General features: G+C 40.9%; 1 protein-coding gene across 7 annotated transcripts in view; it reads right to left on the reverse strand.

The window, feature by feature from the left end:
• FYB1 (FYN binding protein 1) overlaps window positions 1-17124 on the reverse strand; it is a 153893-nt gene that overhangs the window by 90463 nt on the left and 46306 nt on the right. For all 7 annotated transcript variants that reach the window (XR_014146890.1, XR_014146891.1, XR_014146892.1 and 4 more), the window contains one exon: window positions 2786-3947. Coding sequence is in view for 4 of the 7 variants with exons in the window: in XM_081826046.1 (XP_081682172.1) it covers window positions 2786-3947 (1162 nt within the window). In the remaining 3 variants the exon portion in view is untranslated. The remainder of the gene's footprint in view (window positions 1-2785; window positions 3948-17124) is intronic.

Here is a 17124-nt window from a genome sequence, read left to right on the forward strand (position 1 = left end):
CTTTAAGAAATTCTCAGTGTTCAGAAAATAACACATATGACACATATGCAAGGTTATTTTTTGTAGCACGGTTTCAAACAGAAAAAGTTTGGAAACAATGCACAATGTTCAATCAATTAGGTGGGTCATTCATTTACCAGAATATTATGCAACTTTAAGGAATATTCAGTTACCTTTTAATTAAAATATGAAAAGATATACAAGATTTTAATTTTTTAAAAAAAAAACAAGGATCAAAGCATTGCATATAATATTTTACTTCTTGAGTATAAAGCTGGGGGAATTAGTATCTCTCTCTCTATTTTCTTAAAGATTTTATTTATTTATTTGACAGAGAGAGAGACAACACAAGCAGGGTGAGTGGGAGAGGGAGAAGCAGGCTTCCCGCGGAGCAGGGAGCTTGATGCGGGGCTCGATCCCAGGACCCTGGGATCATGACCTGAGCCGAAGGCAGATGCTTAACGACTGAGCCACCCAGGAGCCCCTAGTATCTATATTTATATTTGCTTACATAAACCTAAGGAAGCTGGATGACCATAGAAATTAAGAAAAGTGGTTTTTGTGGGGCAGAGGCTGGGAAGACCCAGAAAATGGCAGATAAGGACTGTATGCCATTTTATACTTGCTGGCTTTTTCTTTTTTTTTTTGAGCCAGGTATAATTTCTATTTAAAAAATAACTTAAAAAAAATTATGGGGGCACCTGGTGACTCAGTCGGTTAAGTGTCTAACTCTTGGTTTTGGCTCAGGTCAGGATCTCAGGGTGGTGAGACCGAGCCTTGCTCCGCGGTCAGCGGGATGTCTCTCTCTCCCTCCCTCTCTCTCTCTCTTTCTCTCAAATAAATAAATAAATAAATAAAATCTTTTTTAAAAAGTTAAAAAAATTTAAATGCTTATAAAAATGTGAATGCTTTAAAGGGGTGTTATTCATAATTTAAAGTTAGGAATCAGATTGCTTTAGCCTGACGCTAACCTGAGGTCAGTTCAAATTAAGAAGGATTGAGTTTTGATTTGTGAAAGAGGATGAAGAGGGAACAGGGTCCCTTTTGGAGCATAATATATCCCAAGGATCAGAGTTAGAGGTGGGGTATATTACGAGAGGATTTAGAGTCTAAATTGTGTCCTGGGGTACTGGAGCAGTGGGGAGGCAGGTCAAGATGGGGGGAAAAGGGAGAAAGAGGGCAAGGATCCACCCTGCCTACTAGGTGGTTTTGCCTGGGTCCCTTGGAACTCGATCGCACTGCAAGTCAGCTCCCTACTGACCTTGCCAGAACCATGGAGCCAGAGGACTTCATTAGCATTTCAACAGCATGACACCAGACAACTAGTGACCGCCACCCAAACCTGGGAGCTGAGTGGAAGGAAAGATGGAGCATTTCCCTGGTCTGAAGTTAGAGCCACAAGATGGAGGTTATGATAGCTAATTTTTTATCCGAGGCACAGAAGAACTAAGGGAAGGGATCTTTTAGAAGTTTTCACAAAGATAACATTTCTGAGTTATGGACCAGTATTAACATGAGAAGGTGACAGATGAGGAGGACACAAGTGTAACGGCTGAATCTTTCTAGAAGACGGATGATTGTGGCATCACTTCAAATGTGCTTTCTACATGATAGATTAATGGGAGGTTGGATCACTAATCTGTTAATCAACAGCAAGAATATTGATCTATTGCATGATGATGCATTGCAAATGATATACTGCAAGCTGCTTTTGCAGAGCTGGAAAGGAAAAACAACCTTTATACCTAGAACTTCTTTAATTAGACCATAGTTTTATAAGAAAAAAAATATGTCTAATAAAATGGTGTGGTCCCTATTCCATTATGTATAAGCATCCTTTCTCCACCTTCCCCGTGAATAAACAATAACTGCACATTATTGGCCTAAAATATTAATCGTTTCAGGCATAAATGAGCTCCTGTCATCACTGTGTGGGGTTACCAATCTTTACCAAGTCATTCAGCATCAAATTTTAGCATGTGCCATAGGATTGCCACATCTCTGGTAGGAAATGAAACTGTTTTCCCCGAAGGACACTAATGTGCCCCTTTGTCTGGCTTATGGTCCTAGTTCTGTGCTGCTTGAGGAATCAGCAAAGTTCAGAAAGCTTTATACCGAGAAATAGAAAACAGCTAACATATAAAACAGAAAGTGGCATCTCGTGAGCTCTGCTCATCTCTTGTTTGAATATTGGGCTTAGGAAACACGTGATGACTTTTTGGACATTGAAAATCACTTGACATTTTGGGCTGGATACTTTGTTGCGAGGGGTCGCTCTCTGCAGCTGTGACCTTCAGCAGCCTCGTCGGCCTCTGCCTGCCACATGCCGGCAGCATCCTCAGGTCGTGACAGTCAAAACTGCCTCCAGACGCTGCCAAATGTCCCCGGGCATCAAAATTGACCCAGTTTGAGAATCCCCAACTTAGAGGTTTACTCGTCTTTCTAACTCTTTTTGTGGTAGTAAGGGTAACACACCTCAGCCTCATTCAACAGAAATGAAACCGGGCTAAGGATGTAAATGAAAGCAAAACCATTTATCAATCAAATGGATATATTTCCCTCCCCCCCCAAAGGCAGCCCCCGAGGCACTTTCTCGCAGAACTAAGGATTTTTACCTTTCAGACCTCCCACACCAAAGGAAAAAAATTGCCAAAGGAAAGTGGCCACATACACAGGAGTACCAGGGATGGACTCATTCCTTGGTATAATTTTTCCCCCCAGAAGTTCAAACAGCCCTCTGTGGTAGAACAGAACGTGTTAACTCATGAACGAGAAAAGAACTCACTGTTTCCAGAAGCGGCTTTTCGGAATTTCGTCAGGTCAACGTGCGGGGGTCTGCTGGGTTTTGGTGGCGGTGGGCCCAAGGTAAACAAGGGAGGCAGGGGCTTCTGCTTGGGGGTGGCTGCATTCTTGTCTCCCTTTTCCTTGTCTTGACTTTGGCTCCAGGGCCCTGTCGCTGTCAACTTAGAAGGCATCTTAGGGAACTTGGCAGGAGGAGCCCCAGAGCCTGGCTCTTCCTGATTCATTTTGTTCAGGAAGATGTTCTTAGCAGCATCTATCTTCCTATCTTCTCTTTTCTCTTCAGCATTTCTGGAGAGGCCTGGGCTTCCTCTGTTCGCAGCAGGTTTCAGAACCACCCCAGAAAAGGGTGAACTGGACGTCTCGCCTCCGTGGTCTTTAGTTTCCTGGTCTTCTCTTGCTGGTTTTAAAGGGCCAGTTTTGACTTTGGCTCCTAAGGGAGGCGGGGGTCCTTTCTGTAGAGACGCGTTCTTGGTGGGGCTCTCGTCTTCATGGGTGTCATCAGGACTCAGGGATGGCTTCTGGCCAAAGACGGGCTTGGGAAAGAGGGGCTTGGGCTCATGGTCCTGTGAGGCCGACACAAACTTGCCTTTAACCCCAGCCAGCTTGGGGAATGCTTGCTTCTGCTCAGCTTCCAGGGCTGGAGGATGAGACCCTGGCTTGGGGCCAGGTGGCTTTAGGTCATGGTCTTGGTTTATACTGTGAGGTGAAGGCTTATTCCCAGGGGGCCGGGGAAACACAGGTTTGGCATCTTCCTTGGGCACGGTGACGGGCTTAGGGCCTAGAGGTTTCGGAAATCCCACTTTCACCTCAGGGTCTCTGGTGGCCGAGTTTGCCGGCGGTCCAAATCTTTGGCCCACTCCCGTCGGCTTTAGAAACGGGGGCTTGGGCTCCTTGTCAGGCTTTTCCTCAGACGTAGGTTTCACCGCCAAAGGTGGCTTTGGGGACCCAAACTTAGGTACGTTGCTAGGTCCCGCAGGAGGGCTGGCACTTCCTTGGTTGTCAAAGAGATTCTTTCTTGCTTGTACTCCTGAAGGCGAGTTTTGCCCAGGGACCTTGAAGGGGCGATTGCTGACAGAGACCTCTTCCGTGGGGTTGCCCCCTGTGTTAAACTTTGCCATGAGGGACTTCACATCTGCTTTTGTATCCTACAAGCACAGAGAACAAAAACTAGCTGAGAGCCAGAGGTCTTAATTGCACAATTTAAAATACTACACTCTGAAGGGCTTCCTGGTTTGAGGCCTGCCTGGTCACTGATTGGTTGGGGAGACACTGTCACATTTATCTTCCTCTATGGCAAAATAGTCTGTGAGAGTTTCTTGAAGGGGGAGGGCTGTTGTGCATGTACTGTTTGGGCTTTTTTTTTTTTTTTTTTGCTTGTCTTACACTGACTTGCTTATTTCTGTTTAAGTGACACTTTACCTTTTTTTTTTTTTCTTTCCCTCACTGTTTCTCCAGCTCTCCTGTTGGATTTACCCTTCACTTGGCATTTATCGACTTTGTTTTACTTGAAAAAAATATGGAAGTGGCTAATAAGGGACTTCTTCCATATTTTACAGTTGAGCCTCTTATATAGAAACTATACTTGAAAAAATGAAAGTAAGTTCTTCTGTAAATTCAGTTTGTACACTTTCTACAGCATGGCCACGTTTAACAGCTCTGTGGTTTGCAAGAGCTCTCCTGTTCCCATCTGCAGTTAAGGTGCGTCTGCTTGCTAAACCGGGGATGTGGCAGAAAAAGTCACTCATTTGAATAAGTAAGTAATAAGTGAGTTTTCCTACTTATTTATAAATATTGAGTGCTACTGATTCAACTGGAACCAGATGAGCAGGCAGAATGTGCTCACCTTCCAGACTGGTCCTGTCTTGGGGGCACAGGCTGGGGAAAGTGAAAGAGACTGGCTGGGAAGTCTCATGTCCAGCCTTCTTGCCTCTCCAGTCTCGTCTCTTTTATAAGGACATGTACTACTCCTTCTTGTAAGTCCTGCTACACAGTCTCTGTCCTCGACTAGAATTAGGATGTTACTCAGTAAAGACAGCAGGCAAATAGTCACCCTTCTCTGTGAAGGTGACTTTCCACTTAATCTGGAAACATTCTTGGTGTGTTTGCTCTTTCTCTCCAAAGCAAGGATTTGAAATTTTCTAGTTCTTCTAGAAATACTTGAAATCGGAAGCATTAAAAAAAAAAATCACTGAAGATACACATGTGGTCATGACAATTTCCATTTTCATGCTTTAAAATTTGTCTAGAAAATGTTTTCTTTCTTCCCACCACCACCTATCTGGCCACACACCCAAAAACATTTCACTTTTTGAGAACCCAAAACCCCAAAACCATAGCATGGGCTCAATATATGGAAACTATTATTATTAGAAATATTAAGTAGCATATTCAAGGGCTCATAGCCAGGAACTGTGAGCACAGGGATGCACAGCCAGGTGTGCCTAGGGCTCTGAAGTCCAGAAAGGGTCTCATTCCTTTTTGTACCCCCACAACACCTGGACCAGGGCCTGGCATCTTCAGGCTTCTAATGCATATTTGGGGAAATAAAACTTGGCACTGAGCTGAATACTGTGAATAGCAATTTAAAAGAAATGGTGCCCTCAGCTGGAGTTTTTCTTTGTACCAACCTGCAGTGCCCGTGTATTTGCAGGATGGGAGAAAGGGACTTAAGGCACTAGAAGGAGAAAACCAGATGAGAGCAGCATTTTCCAGCTTGAATTTTGTTCCTTTAACTTACCACCCTATCTGCAAGTTGCTGAAAACATCTTATTTTCTACCTTGTCTTCCTTGAACACCTTTTTTTTTTTTTTTATCCCCATGATTTCCTCCAATCCTCAAACAATCCCCGAAGGCAATAGGCAGGAAGACGGCAGAATAGGGAGAGTTTGGGTGGTGGGGGAAGGAATGGGAGAAGATGGGTCCTTCCCTGAACCCTCCCAAGGAGATCACAGCTGCAGAGAACTCCAAAACTTAACACAAGATGCATAAAGAAGTATTAATACAAAAATTTGCTCTCGGGGTGACTCAGTCGGTTAAGCATCTGCCTTCGGCTCAGGTCATGATCCCAGGGTCCTGGGATAGAGCCCCGCATCGGGCTCCCTGCTCAGTGGGGAGTCTGCTTCTCCCTCTCCCTCTGCCCCTCCCCTGGCTCATGCTCACGCACTTGCTCGCTCTCAAATAAATAAATAAATAAAAATAAATTTGCTCCCCACATGTAAGAAAGTCTGTCTCCGGGGAAGAACTCTTTTATTCTGGACTTATTCTATATTTTGCAATTTATATTCTAGATCTGTAATTTATTCTAGATTTATAACAAGAGGCTACATTGCAGAGTAGTTAATAATGCAGACTAGGGAGTCAGACTGCCTGGGTTTGAGTCTTACTAGCTGTTTAACCTAGGGCAGTGTACAAATTCTCTGGGCCTTAGTTTGCTCACCTCTATCATAGGGATCAAATGCTGTGTCATGGGGCTGTTAGGATGATGAAGCTAATCTCTGGAAGGCACTCCCAAAAGTGCTCGTAATGTAAAAGGCTTTCCTAATTTTATACAGCAAGGGAAGCCTTAAGAATCATCTGGCCCTCCTCTGTCACTACACTGGAGGGGAAACAGTAACCAAAGGATTAAAGCAAAAACCTACGTAGTTGCAGCAACTTCTTGTCTTGGATTTCATGGGGGAAAACCCATGAAACACACTAACCCATTGTCAAACTCCACATCCTGGTTTTAATTTAGAAAATACGGAAGTGGTTTATTTGGAATTGCAACATAAGTTTCTTAGCTACCCACCCAGACCCAGGAGGCAAGGTAGCGCCATGGTTAATAAACCAGGCTCTAGAATTATCGACTTGGGTTCAAATCTTGACTTTGCCATTTACTGGCCACATATCCTAGCAAGTTTCTTAACCTCTCTGAGACTCAGTTTTCTTCATCTGTAAAATGAGAATAATAACAGTACCTATTTTTCCACAGGATTTTGTTCTTAAATCAGGATTAAATGGGTTAATGCATGTAAAGTTTGTAGGTTAAGAATTACATGTACTATATATCCAAAGATTGTCTGCCAACATCATTTTTTCTAATTCACTATTCACATAACATCATTTTCTCCAGGTGACCAAGTTTTAAGTTATAATTGTTAATATTATGTTCTAATTTTATTTATTTATTTATGAATTTTTGAGTATAGTTGACATGCAACGTTACATTAGTTTTTGGTGAACAACGTAGTGATTTGGCAAGTTTATACATTATGCTACATTATGTTCTAATTTTAAATCAATGGGACTGAAACAAACATACTGTTAGAAAACATAATGGAGTTACTATGTTTGAGTTTGGTTTACCTACACTTCAAAACTTTTCACTGAATGTTGGAAGACAGGGAAAGAAATAGTAATACATTCTTATGTAAGACCCTTTGAAGAAGTGGGAGCAGCCCCTGAGCTTACACTAATATGTCTGGCAAATCAATAGCCCAAACTCTACAACTATGTGACCACTTATTCTGACTGCTTAGCTTTAGAAGTTGTTTCATCATTTTCATTGTTACAAGTTTATTGGACCAAATTTTCAATATCCAGATTTGCCCTTAATCTTAACAATAATAGCTAGATTTCTTTCATAATGATAAGGATAGAAAGGAAAAAAAGATTAAAATTTTTTTTAACATTCTCCCATTTCATTGTAGATTGAATAGCCATTCCATTTTCCAGGGTTCTTTTTACTTTTAAAGAAAGTTAAAAAGAGGGGCGCCTGGGTGGCTCAGTCAGTTAAGCGTCTGACTCTTGGTTTTGGCTCAGGTCATGATCTCAGGGTCGTGGGGATTGAGCCCCATGCTCAGCGTGGAGCCTGCTTGAGATTCTCTCTCCCTCTCTCTCTGTCCCTCCCCCCTCTGCCCCTCCCCCCCTATAGTGCACTTCCTGTGTGTCTCTCTTTCTCAAATAAATAAATAAAATAAAAAAAAAACCTTAGAAAGAGTATAGGAGCCATGTATCATTGTATGATAGAGTGAAAATTCAGTCAACTCTAAGCCTTGAAACTCTAAGCCCTATTGCCCCAGTTCTAGGAGTATCATATATCCTGACTTACCAGTATAGGACAAGTTTATGCCTATTGTCCTGGAAGAACTATTAATAACATTCACATTTACTCTCAAAATTGACCTGCTTTAAACAATAAATTACATGGTGAATTTACCCAGTTCCTCACCAGAGGCAACTACTGTCCTCAGTTTCTTATGTATATTTCTAAGCTGTGCATATACAAATATATATAAACATACCCAAGCATCCTTCCTGTCCCTACTTTTTGCACAAGGGGAAACTTCTGCTTCACAGCCTGCTTTTTTCCAGAACTAATATTCAGTTGCTACACACCTGCACAACTGGATATGTCATCAGCAACCATTCTGATTGCTTGGTACTTCGTGTGATTCCAGTTGTTAAATATTTTCAATATTAACTCTGTTATTTTCCCTTATAATTGATCCATATCAGTGCATATTATTTGCACAACCTTTTTTTTTTTTTAAGATAGGTTTTATTTTATTTTTTATTTTTAGAACAGTTTTAGTGAGAAGATAGTACAGAGAGTACTAGTATACTTTGCATCTACTTTCCCCTTAGTAAAACTTGACATTAGTTTGCAGGACCTTTTTAACTCTTAATAATTTAAAGATTGGGCTTCTACTTATTCTTAAGAAGAGGTATTTTACATCTGGAAGACCTCAGAGTTCAGGATACTTTAAGTAAATCAAACATTTCATCTCAAATTACTTGTTTCTTTTCCAAAATCATTTGAAGCAATTCATTATTATTTCTGTCTGTTATGTACCTATATAGTGTTTAGTTCAAACTACTCCTATTCATTGCTCTATAATTGCACAGATGTAATTGTAGAAATGCTCTTGATAGAAATGAATTTCCTTTAGCCTCCATGTATTTTTCCTTCCCCAGAATTATGTGCCTTCCCTGGCATAAACATCATATTTCTATCCTTATCATTATGAACAGGCCCTAGCAAGACAGCTGCTAGTAAGAAGTGTTTTGCTACAACCTCTGGGTTTCCAGTTAACAACTCTAGAATCCAGAAAATCTTCCTTTGCTCTTAGCAACTTACATGAAGATAATTGATCAAGTACATACTTAAACAAAGGTTGAGATGACATTTAGGACAGACATCAAGAAACTGTACACATTAAGAAAATGTTTCCCTTTGTAGCAGTTTGTCTACATATTTTCATATGGAAAATTAAAAACACCCTATGACTGTCATTGATAACAGGGTTTTGCTTGGTTTTGGATTTATTTTTATAGTGGTCATACTTTTTTTTTTTAAAGATGTTATTTATTTAGTTGAGAGAGAGAGTGAGCACGAGTTGGTTGGGGAGGAGCAGAGGGAGAAGGAGAAGCAGGCTTCCCGCTGAGCAGGGAGCCTGACACGGGGCTCGATCCCAGGACCCTGGGATCATGACCTGAGCCGAAGGCAGGTGCTTAATGACTGAGCCACCCAGGTGCCCCTACACTGCTCTTACTTTTAAATATATATTGAATATTAGATTAATCCCGTGGTTCTCAATGAGAAGCCTTTTTGGCAACGTCTGGAGAAATCTTTGATTGAAACGACTGACTGAGGCAATGCTCTTGGCATCCGATGAGAAGAAGCCAGAGATACTGCTGAACAGCCTACAATGCACAGGGCAGCCCCTCAACAAAATATTATCAGTCCAGACAGTCCCGAAGTCGAGAAGCCCCGAGTTAATCTTATTGCTCCTGGATTATTGGAAACACCTTACCAGAAAGTCCCTTTAATTTTTGTAATAGAATATAATCTAAAACCTATCAATAACTGTGTAAGAAAAACCAAACAAAGCCCCCCAAGCCCCTAAATAATACAAAAAAAGAAACTACCATTAGAGATTGTTTTCAAAGTTCCATGTCTTTGAAAGTCTCATCTTCGCAAAGTTTCATTTATAAAGCACAAAAGAAATAAAACAGCCATGAATCATGGGTAACTAATAACATTAAAATAACTGAAGCTTCATTTTACCTCTGTTAAGATGTGTTTGTGTTACTTTTGTAATTAAAGCATGAGGAGAGCAAACCACTCTTATGGATGCTGTTATTTTTCCCTATATAGCCCAGGGAAAAGGAGAAGAAAGTGATTTGCTCTTGATTGCATGTAATGCTTTTAATCATGAGGGAGACAGCAATTAATAATAGTTTACCCAAATTGGTTTGTTTCTTTCTTCATGGATGAATTTTACTATATGTGGATTTTCTTTCTTATTATGTTATTGTTTCTTTTTTTTTATTGTTAAGTCATGTTTTCCCCATGACTTATGGTCTGAATTGATGGTTCTTCTCATAGAATAAAATTAGTTCATACTACTGTCTCCATTACCCGGAACAGGACTCCAGGTATGATGACATCAGAGGATAACAGGAGGTTGCAAGGAGGTGCATATGTAAAGGGAAAACGTTCCAGTACGCCAGCCCTAGGCCTGCCCAAGGCTTCAGAGATTGTAGTCAGAGTGAATGGAAGAGGGATGAAGGCAGGTGGGGGTGGGGTGCCGCAGAGAGAGCCCAGCTTCTACCAGGGTGAGGGTTCATGTTACTCAAACCTATTCAGCAAAGGGCTGATAAGAAGGTATAATAAAAAGACTGAGAAGATAGAAAGTTCTTTCCTAAGCCAAATAAACTTGCCATCCTTGAGGTAGGAAGCAGGCTGGTGAAAATTTGTCATATACTCAAGCAGTTCATACTTTCACAAGGCAATGGTATTCAACTTCACTGGTTTCTATTGCCTAGATTAAAGAAAATAACAGATATGTTTCCCACGACCAAGTCCTCCACCCCTTTTGAGTGGGTGAGCACACGTACACACGCAGAAGTGATAAGTTGTCTTTTCTTTTTAAAGAGATTTAATCTCTACTCAGTGAATTTGGAAAAGGGAATTGTTTTAATCTGAAAAAAAGCTTTCTTAAAACTGTTTGCTGTCAGAAATTACATAATAAAACCTTTCTCCTTGGTATTGGTTGTAAAGATAGAGTCAATAGAAGTTGGCTGAAAATACAGTACTTGTGACAACTTCTTACAAGATGGTAGAAGGCAGGTCGCACTAGAGATAATGAAACTGTGGTACACTTTTTTTTCATCCCCATTAACACTGTCTAAATATTTAGGTACTTAATGGGTCATAATTTAAGTACTTACTGTGTATACTGTTTCCCCAAGGAGATGTAAAAGCAGGAAACTAGTTTTATTTTTCCTCCTCAAAAATAGCACCCCTCTGCCACCACCCATTCAAACAAGCAGTCCTTAATGCCTGGCACATTTCTTTCCATAATGTCTATCACACATACTATACTGGCTGATGGGCTGAATTTACTTGAATTCCACATGACTAAGCACACAGATGGTAGCTGGGGACATGACTTGCTGAGCTTCTTCAAGAGTGTTGAACCCCTGTCACAACTCTATTTTTAAGAGTTCTCTGTCTAACAGAGTCTCTACCTCATTGCGAATGGGCTGTGATGGATTCCAGTTGGCTGAGCCTCTGAGGTTGGAGGGAGCATCAGGCCCCTCTTCAACAGGATGTGGGAGCGTGCTTCTCACCACAAATTGAGTCCTTGGGGCAAGATGAGACTGCTGCAGACTGGGCAAGGGCACAGGGAGGAGGAGATGGTGGTGGAAGCAGTGGGGCGAGCCCTCCCATTTTTCTCGGTGACTTGTAAAGCTAAAGCTGGAACTGCAGACAACCCCAGCAGCCAGCCTTGGGTGGTGAGGGGTAATATAGTCAGAAGAAGACACCTGGCATGAATGGGGTCTCTCTGGGAGCTGTTGCTTGGCTCCCCTCGGAGGGGGGAACTTGGCCATTGTCCTGCAGAAGGCTGGCCTAAGTACCTTAGCAGAAAACCTCTCTATCATTAGTCCCTCTTGTATTACCTCAGGCACCTGTTGCGCTGGATCCTCTCCTTGCTCCTACTGTGTTCTCTCTTTAGAGTGAATTGGAGCAGAGGAAGCAAGATAGTTCAGTGGCTGGTAAAGCTCAGATGGTGATGGCCCATTTTCCAAATTCGGTGTCACCCTGGACTCTCAAGATATATTGATCCTTTAGGCTTTTGTGTACCTTCTGTCTTTAAAGACCAGGCTTGAAAATCACCATCTTTCTACAAATGAGAGCCTTCGAACCTTTTTCTGGTTACACTACTAAATAGCTCCTGCACCAACACAGTCTTGACTTTGTCATGGCTTCTGATGGCTTACGCAAAATGGGTAAGGAAGTTCAATAAGGCTTCCTATGTGTTTCTGAAATTTGTTCTGCTCTAAGTTTTTGACTCTTTGAAGCTAATGGCATGGTGACAGGATGCAGAGAATATAGAGTCCGATGCAGATAGTAGAGAACCACAAACAGTCCCAGAACCATTTATTTTGTTACTCCGTTTTATAAAGTTTTTATAGCAGATTTAACTTACATTTGCTCACTGTGTAATTCATGTAGCCTGAGTTAACTAAATACATCAAATTAGAGAACAGTCTCTCAGGAATTTACATTTTGACCAATGAACTTGTAGATAATTAAAGTGTGTTCACAGATATCTTACTAGTGGCTTATTTGGATCTTGAGATAATATTTAAGTATTGACAATTATGCAATATAAGTCCTCTCATTTTTCCCGGGCCTCCTACTCTGTCATCTCAAAGAGATCTTAATTTCATCTGCTATTTCTAGTGGTTATTCCATTTTTTTTTTTAAGTAGGCTCCACATGGGGGCTTGACCTCATGACCCTGAGATGAAAACCTGAGCTGAGATCAAGAGTCAAGACACTTAACTGACTGAGCCCCCCAGGTGCCCCTGGTTATTCTATTTTTATATGTAAGTAGTATAAACCAGCCAAACCAAACTTACTTTGTTAAAAACATATGAAATTTGAAGTAAAAATTCTTGGTGGCTGAGAAAGATGCTGTTTGACACAGAAAAAAGAAAACAGAAATGCTCTGCTTCCTTTTTTCTCAGCCTCCACGTCCCCCCCAGTGCAGGCGCAAACACACAGACATGGGAGCTTGGACGGTGAATTCCCGCTCTACACCTGACAAGAAGTTAGAACCCGAAAGTATACGGCCAACATGGAGTGGGCTGGGGTAGGGAGATGAGGCCATCTGTGGGGTTTTCTAGAAACTTCCTTCCCCGCATGTGTAAGTTCTATGAGAAGAGAACTGCTCAGAAGAGGAAGGTGTTGGCAAGCTGATCAAGACAGGTTGCAGCAAGGGATCGAGAGTGTGAATGGAGAAAGTAAAACTAGACATAAGAAGTGAAGGGTTACGGAAGATTCCACAGAGACCTCACTCTACAGAATATGGCAGTGTGAAGCCCTTCCTCGTATTCCCCCCTCCCATTCCTATTCCATCTCTCCTTTTGAACTTTGAAGAAAATGCATTCAGTATTTAGTAATCAGGAGTGAACAGTACAATCACCTCACACCTCTTACCTCACTTCTCTCTTATAAGTCACAGTAACAAGACTCTGCCATGAGATGAGCAATTTCTCTCACCTTTGTCACCATGGGGCTCTTCAGGGCAGGTTGCACCCTTTCTCATTAAAATTGTGATGCTCTCAGTTTCAAGCTTTTCATGGTGTAGATCCTGCTTTTAACACCAGCTACCCTCTTCCCCCCCGCCCCCCGACCCCTCATCTTTCCAAGGTGTTTCGTGGCTTTAGCTGCTCTGGGTTTTCACTTATCTCTTCCTTCATACATTGCTTCATTTTCTTCTGAGAATACTGGTGACTCCTTGCTAATGTGCCAGTGGTTCTAGTATGTGACACTTTGCCAATATCTAGTTTAAAATCTGTGCTTAATTAAGATCACTCATCTCAGGGTACAAATGACCTCAATACCACCCCCAACTGTGTACACTTGTATAATTAGCGAAAAATGCTAGAGTTTGGCATTCTATATCTGTCACTAATTCTATTATTAGAACTAATAATCTTATTTTTTAAAGAGATTTTATTTATTTATTTGGCAGAGAGAGAGAGAGAGAGAGAGCACAAGCAGGGGGGAGGGGCAGAGGGAGAGGGAGAAGCAGGCTCCCGCTGAGCAAGAAGCCCGATGCAGGGCTCGATCCCCAGGGCCCTGGGATCATGACCTGAGCCAAAGGCAGATGCTTAACCAACTGAGCCACCCAGGTGTCCCCTAATAATCTCATTTTAAAGCAAAATTTCACACACAATATCTTATTTGATCCTCCCAAAGCCTGGTTTATTCCTATTGTCAAAGAAGGATAAACTAAGCTCAAGCACATGGTAGAAAAGAGAACTAAACTGAGGTTTTCTAACTCTAAATCCTGTGTCTGCCACAATACACCATAGGAATCATGACTTTCTTTCCTTCTTGTATGGTTACGATTTTGAATTTAAATCTTCAGCTCACACAAGACAAATTTCTTATTCTGATCCAAAAAGTTTTCCACCTAACCCTAATGATTTGATCATGGCAGACGATGTGTTAACACTTGTTCTACCCACAGTTGTGATCATAGCAGATCTGAGATGAGCAAAGAGACAAAGCAAGACAGGGGACGTAGGGCTCTAGGCCAATACATCCATTGACTTTATAACATCACAGGCAATCTGAAAAGGGTGAGAGAAGACAAAGACAAACAATTCTGCTTGCTTTATTTTTGATGTTTGGTCTGTGTGTGTGGGCTGGGGGTGGTACATTTATATAGAGGACTATATTAGATCTCTTTTCCCTCCAAACAACTGCCCCCTAGAGTCAGTGAGATGAATCCTCCATCTGGCCATTCAGGGGTCTGGGGCACCATTAAAGTTCATCCATTGTTCCCCTAGGATGGTGTTTATTTTTCATCTGGCTGCTGCAGGAAGTTGAAGGGTGTGAACTGATATAGCTAGGGAAGGAGGCTATGATTTGGGAAGGCCCATGGCAAAAATCAGATTTATAGCAAAGAATTCATATAAAATAACTCCTTCTGCCTGGATAAAATAATAATGAAAAAAAAAATACCATTAACATCTATGGTTCATTCAAAGAACAGAAATAAAAAATTACACACACCAAAATCCCTTCTTATTTTATGATTTTTAAAATAGTGTGGTTTTCCTAAAGAATAAAGATACTACAAAGAGAGTCACCTATTATTTTAAAATAAGTATTTCCTTTAATTAAAATTTTAACCACCCATTAGGATGGCTATTATTAAAACCAAAAAACAGGGCGCCTGGGTGGCTCAGTCATTAAGCGGCTGCCTTCGGCTCAGGTCATGATCCCAGAGTCCTGGGATCGAGCCCCGCATCGGGCTCCCTGCTCCGCGGGAAGCCTGCTTCTCCCTCTCCCACTCCCCCTGCTTGTGTTCCTGCTCTCGCTGTCTCTGTCAAATAAATAAATAAAATCTTAAAAAACAAAAAAGCAAAACAAAAAAAAACCCCAAAAACAAAAAACAAACCCACCAGAAAATAACAAATGTTGATGACAAATGTGGAGAAATCGAGCCTTTGTGCATTGCTGGTGAGAATGTAAAATGGTGCAGCCACTATGGAAAACAGTATGGTGTTTCCTCCAAAACCAATCCAGCAATTCCACTTCTGGGTATATACCCAAAAGAAGTGAAAGCAGGGACTTGAATAGATATTTGTATACTCACGTTCACAGTAGCATTATTCACAGTAGTCAAAAGGGGGAAGCAACCCACGTGTCAACGGTGGAGGAGTGGATGAGGAAAGAGTGGTATATACACACCATGGAATATTATTCAGTCTTAAAAAGGAAGGAAATTCTGATTAATGCTACTACACGGATGAGCCTTAAGGTCATTATGCTGAGTGAAGTAAGCTAAGTGTCACAAAAGACAAATATTGTATGATTCCACTTATCTGAGGTACATAGAGTAGTCAAATTCGTAAAGAGTGAAAGTAGGATGTGGTGACCAGGCGCTGAGGGGAGGAGGCCATGGGGAGTTAGTGTTTACTGGGTATAGAATTTTAGTTGGGGGAAAAAGAAAACATTCTGGAGATGGATGGCATTAATGGTCATCTAACAGTGTGAATGTACTTATGGCCACAGAACTGTACATTTAAAAATGGTTAAAATGGCAAATTTTATGTTCTGTATATTTTACCACAAAAAAGTAGTAAAATTAGTTAAGCAGTATCTGAAAAATGAGTAAACAAAAACTCTTTGTAGATGATACAATTGCTTTGATATTGTACCACAGTGAGATATTTTCTTTCTTTTTACCTCAGTTTTAGTGATTGGAAGAGGAAAATGGAAGTGACTCAAAATGGTAGAGAAAACGATCTTTCAACAAGATCAAGCTTATATGTATACATTCTATGGTCCAGATGAAATTGTGTTTGAGAATATTTTTAATGACTTACATATAAATGTGGCAAAAATGTAAAAATGGACCAATGTCAAATTTCTAATATAAATAAAAACAATAAAAAACTACTGGAGAGGTATAAGCACACCTCACTGACTAAAGTCATTTTGATAGTCCATGTTCATGAATTGCAAGAATTAATATCGTTAAAATGTCCATACTACTCGAAGCAATATATAGATTCAATACAATCTCTACCAAAATTCCAATGGCATTTTTTCACAGAAATAGAACAAACAACGCTAAAATTTGTATGGAACCACAAAAAAATAGCCAAAGCTATTTTGAGAAAGAAGAACAAAGCTGGAGGAATCATGCTAACTGACTTCAAACTGTATTATAAAGCTATAATAATGAAAACAGTCTGGTATTGGCATAAAAACAGACACATAGAACAGAATAGAGAGCCCAGAAATAACCCATGCATATATGGTAAGTTAATTTATGACCGAGGAGTCAAGAATATACAAGAAAAGAATGGTCTCTCCCATAAATGGTGTTGGGAAAATTGGGACAGCCACATGCAAAAGAATGAAACTAGACCACTATCTTACACCATACATAAAAATTAACTCAAAATGGATTAAAGACTTGAATATAGCACCTGGAACCATAAAACTCCTAGAAAAAAACACAGGCAGTAAGACCTTGACACAGGTCTTAGCAACGACTTTTTCAATCTGACACCAAAGCAAAAGCAAAAATAAACAAGTGGGACTCATCAAATTAAAAAGCTTCTACATTATTTGTTTCAGAGGTACGGATCTGAGATTCAACAGTCTTGTACAATTCACAGCGCTTACCAGAGCACATACCCTCCCCAGTGTCTATCACCCAGTCACCCCATCTCTCCCACCCCACCCCCCACTCCAGCAACCCTCAGTTTGTTTCCTGCGATTAAGAATTCCTCATATCAGTAC

Source organism: Leptonychotes weddellii, chromosome 7, assembly GCF_054177405.1.
Source record: "Leptonychotes weddellii isolate Sample4059 chromosome 7, ASM5417740v2, whole genome shotgun sequence".
In the NCBI taxonomy this organism is placed as follows: domain Eukaryota; kingdom Metazoa; phylum Chordata; class Mammalia; order Carnivora; family Phocidae; genus Leptonychotes; species Leptonychotes weddellii.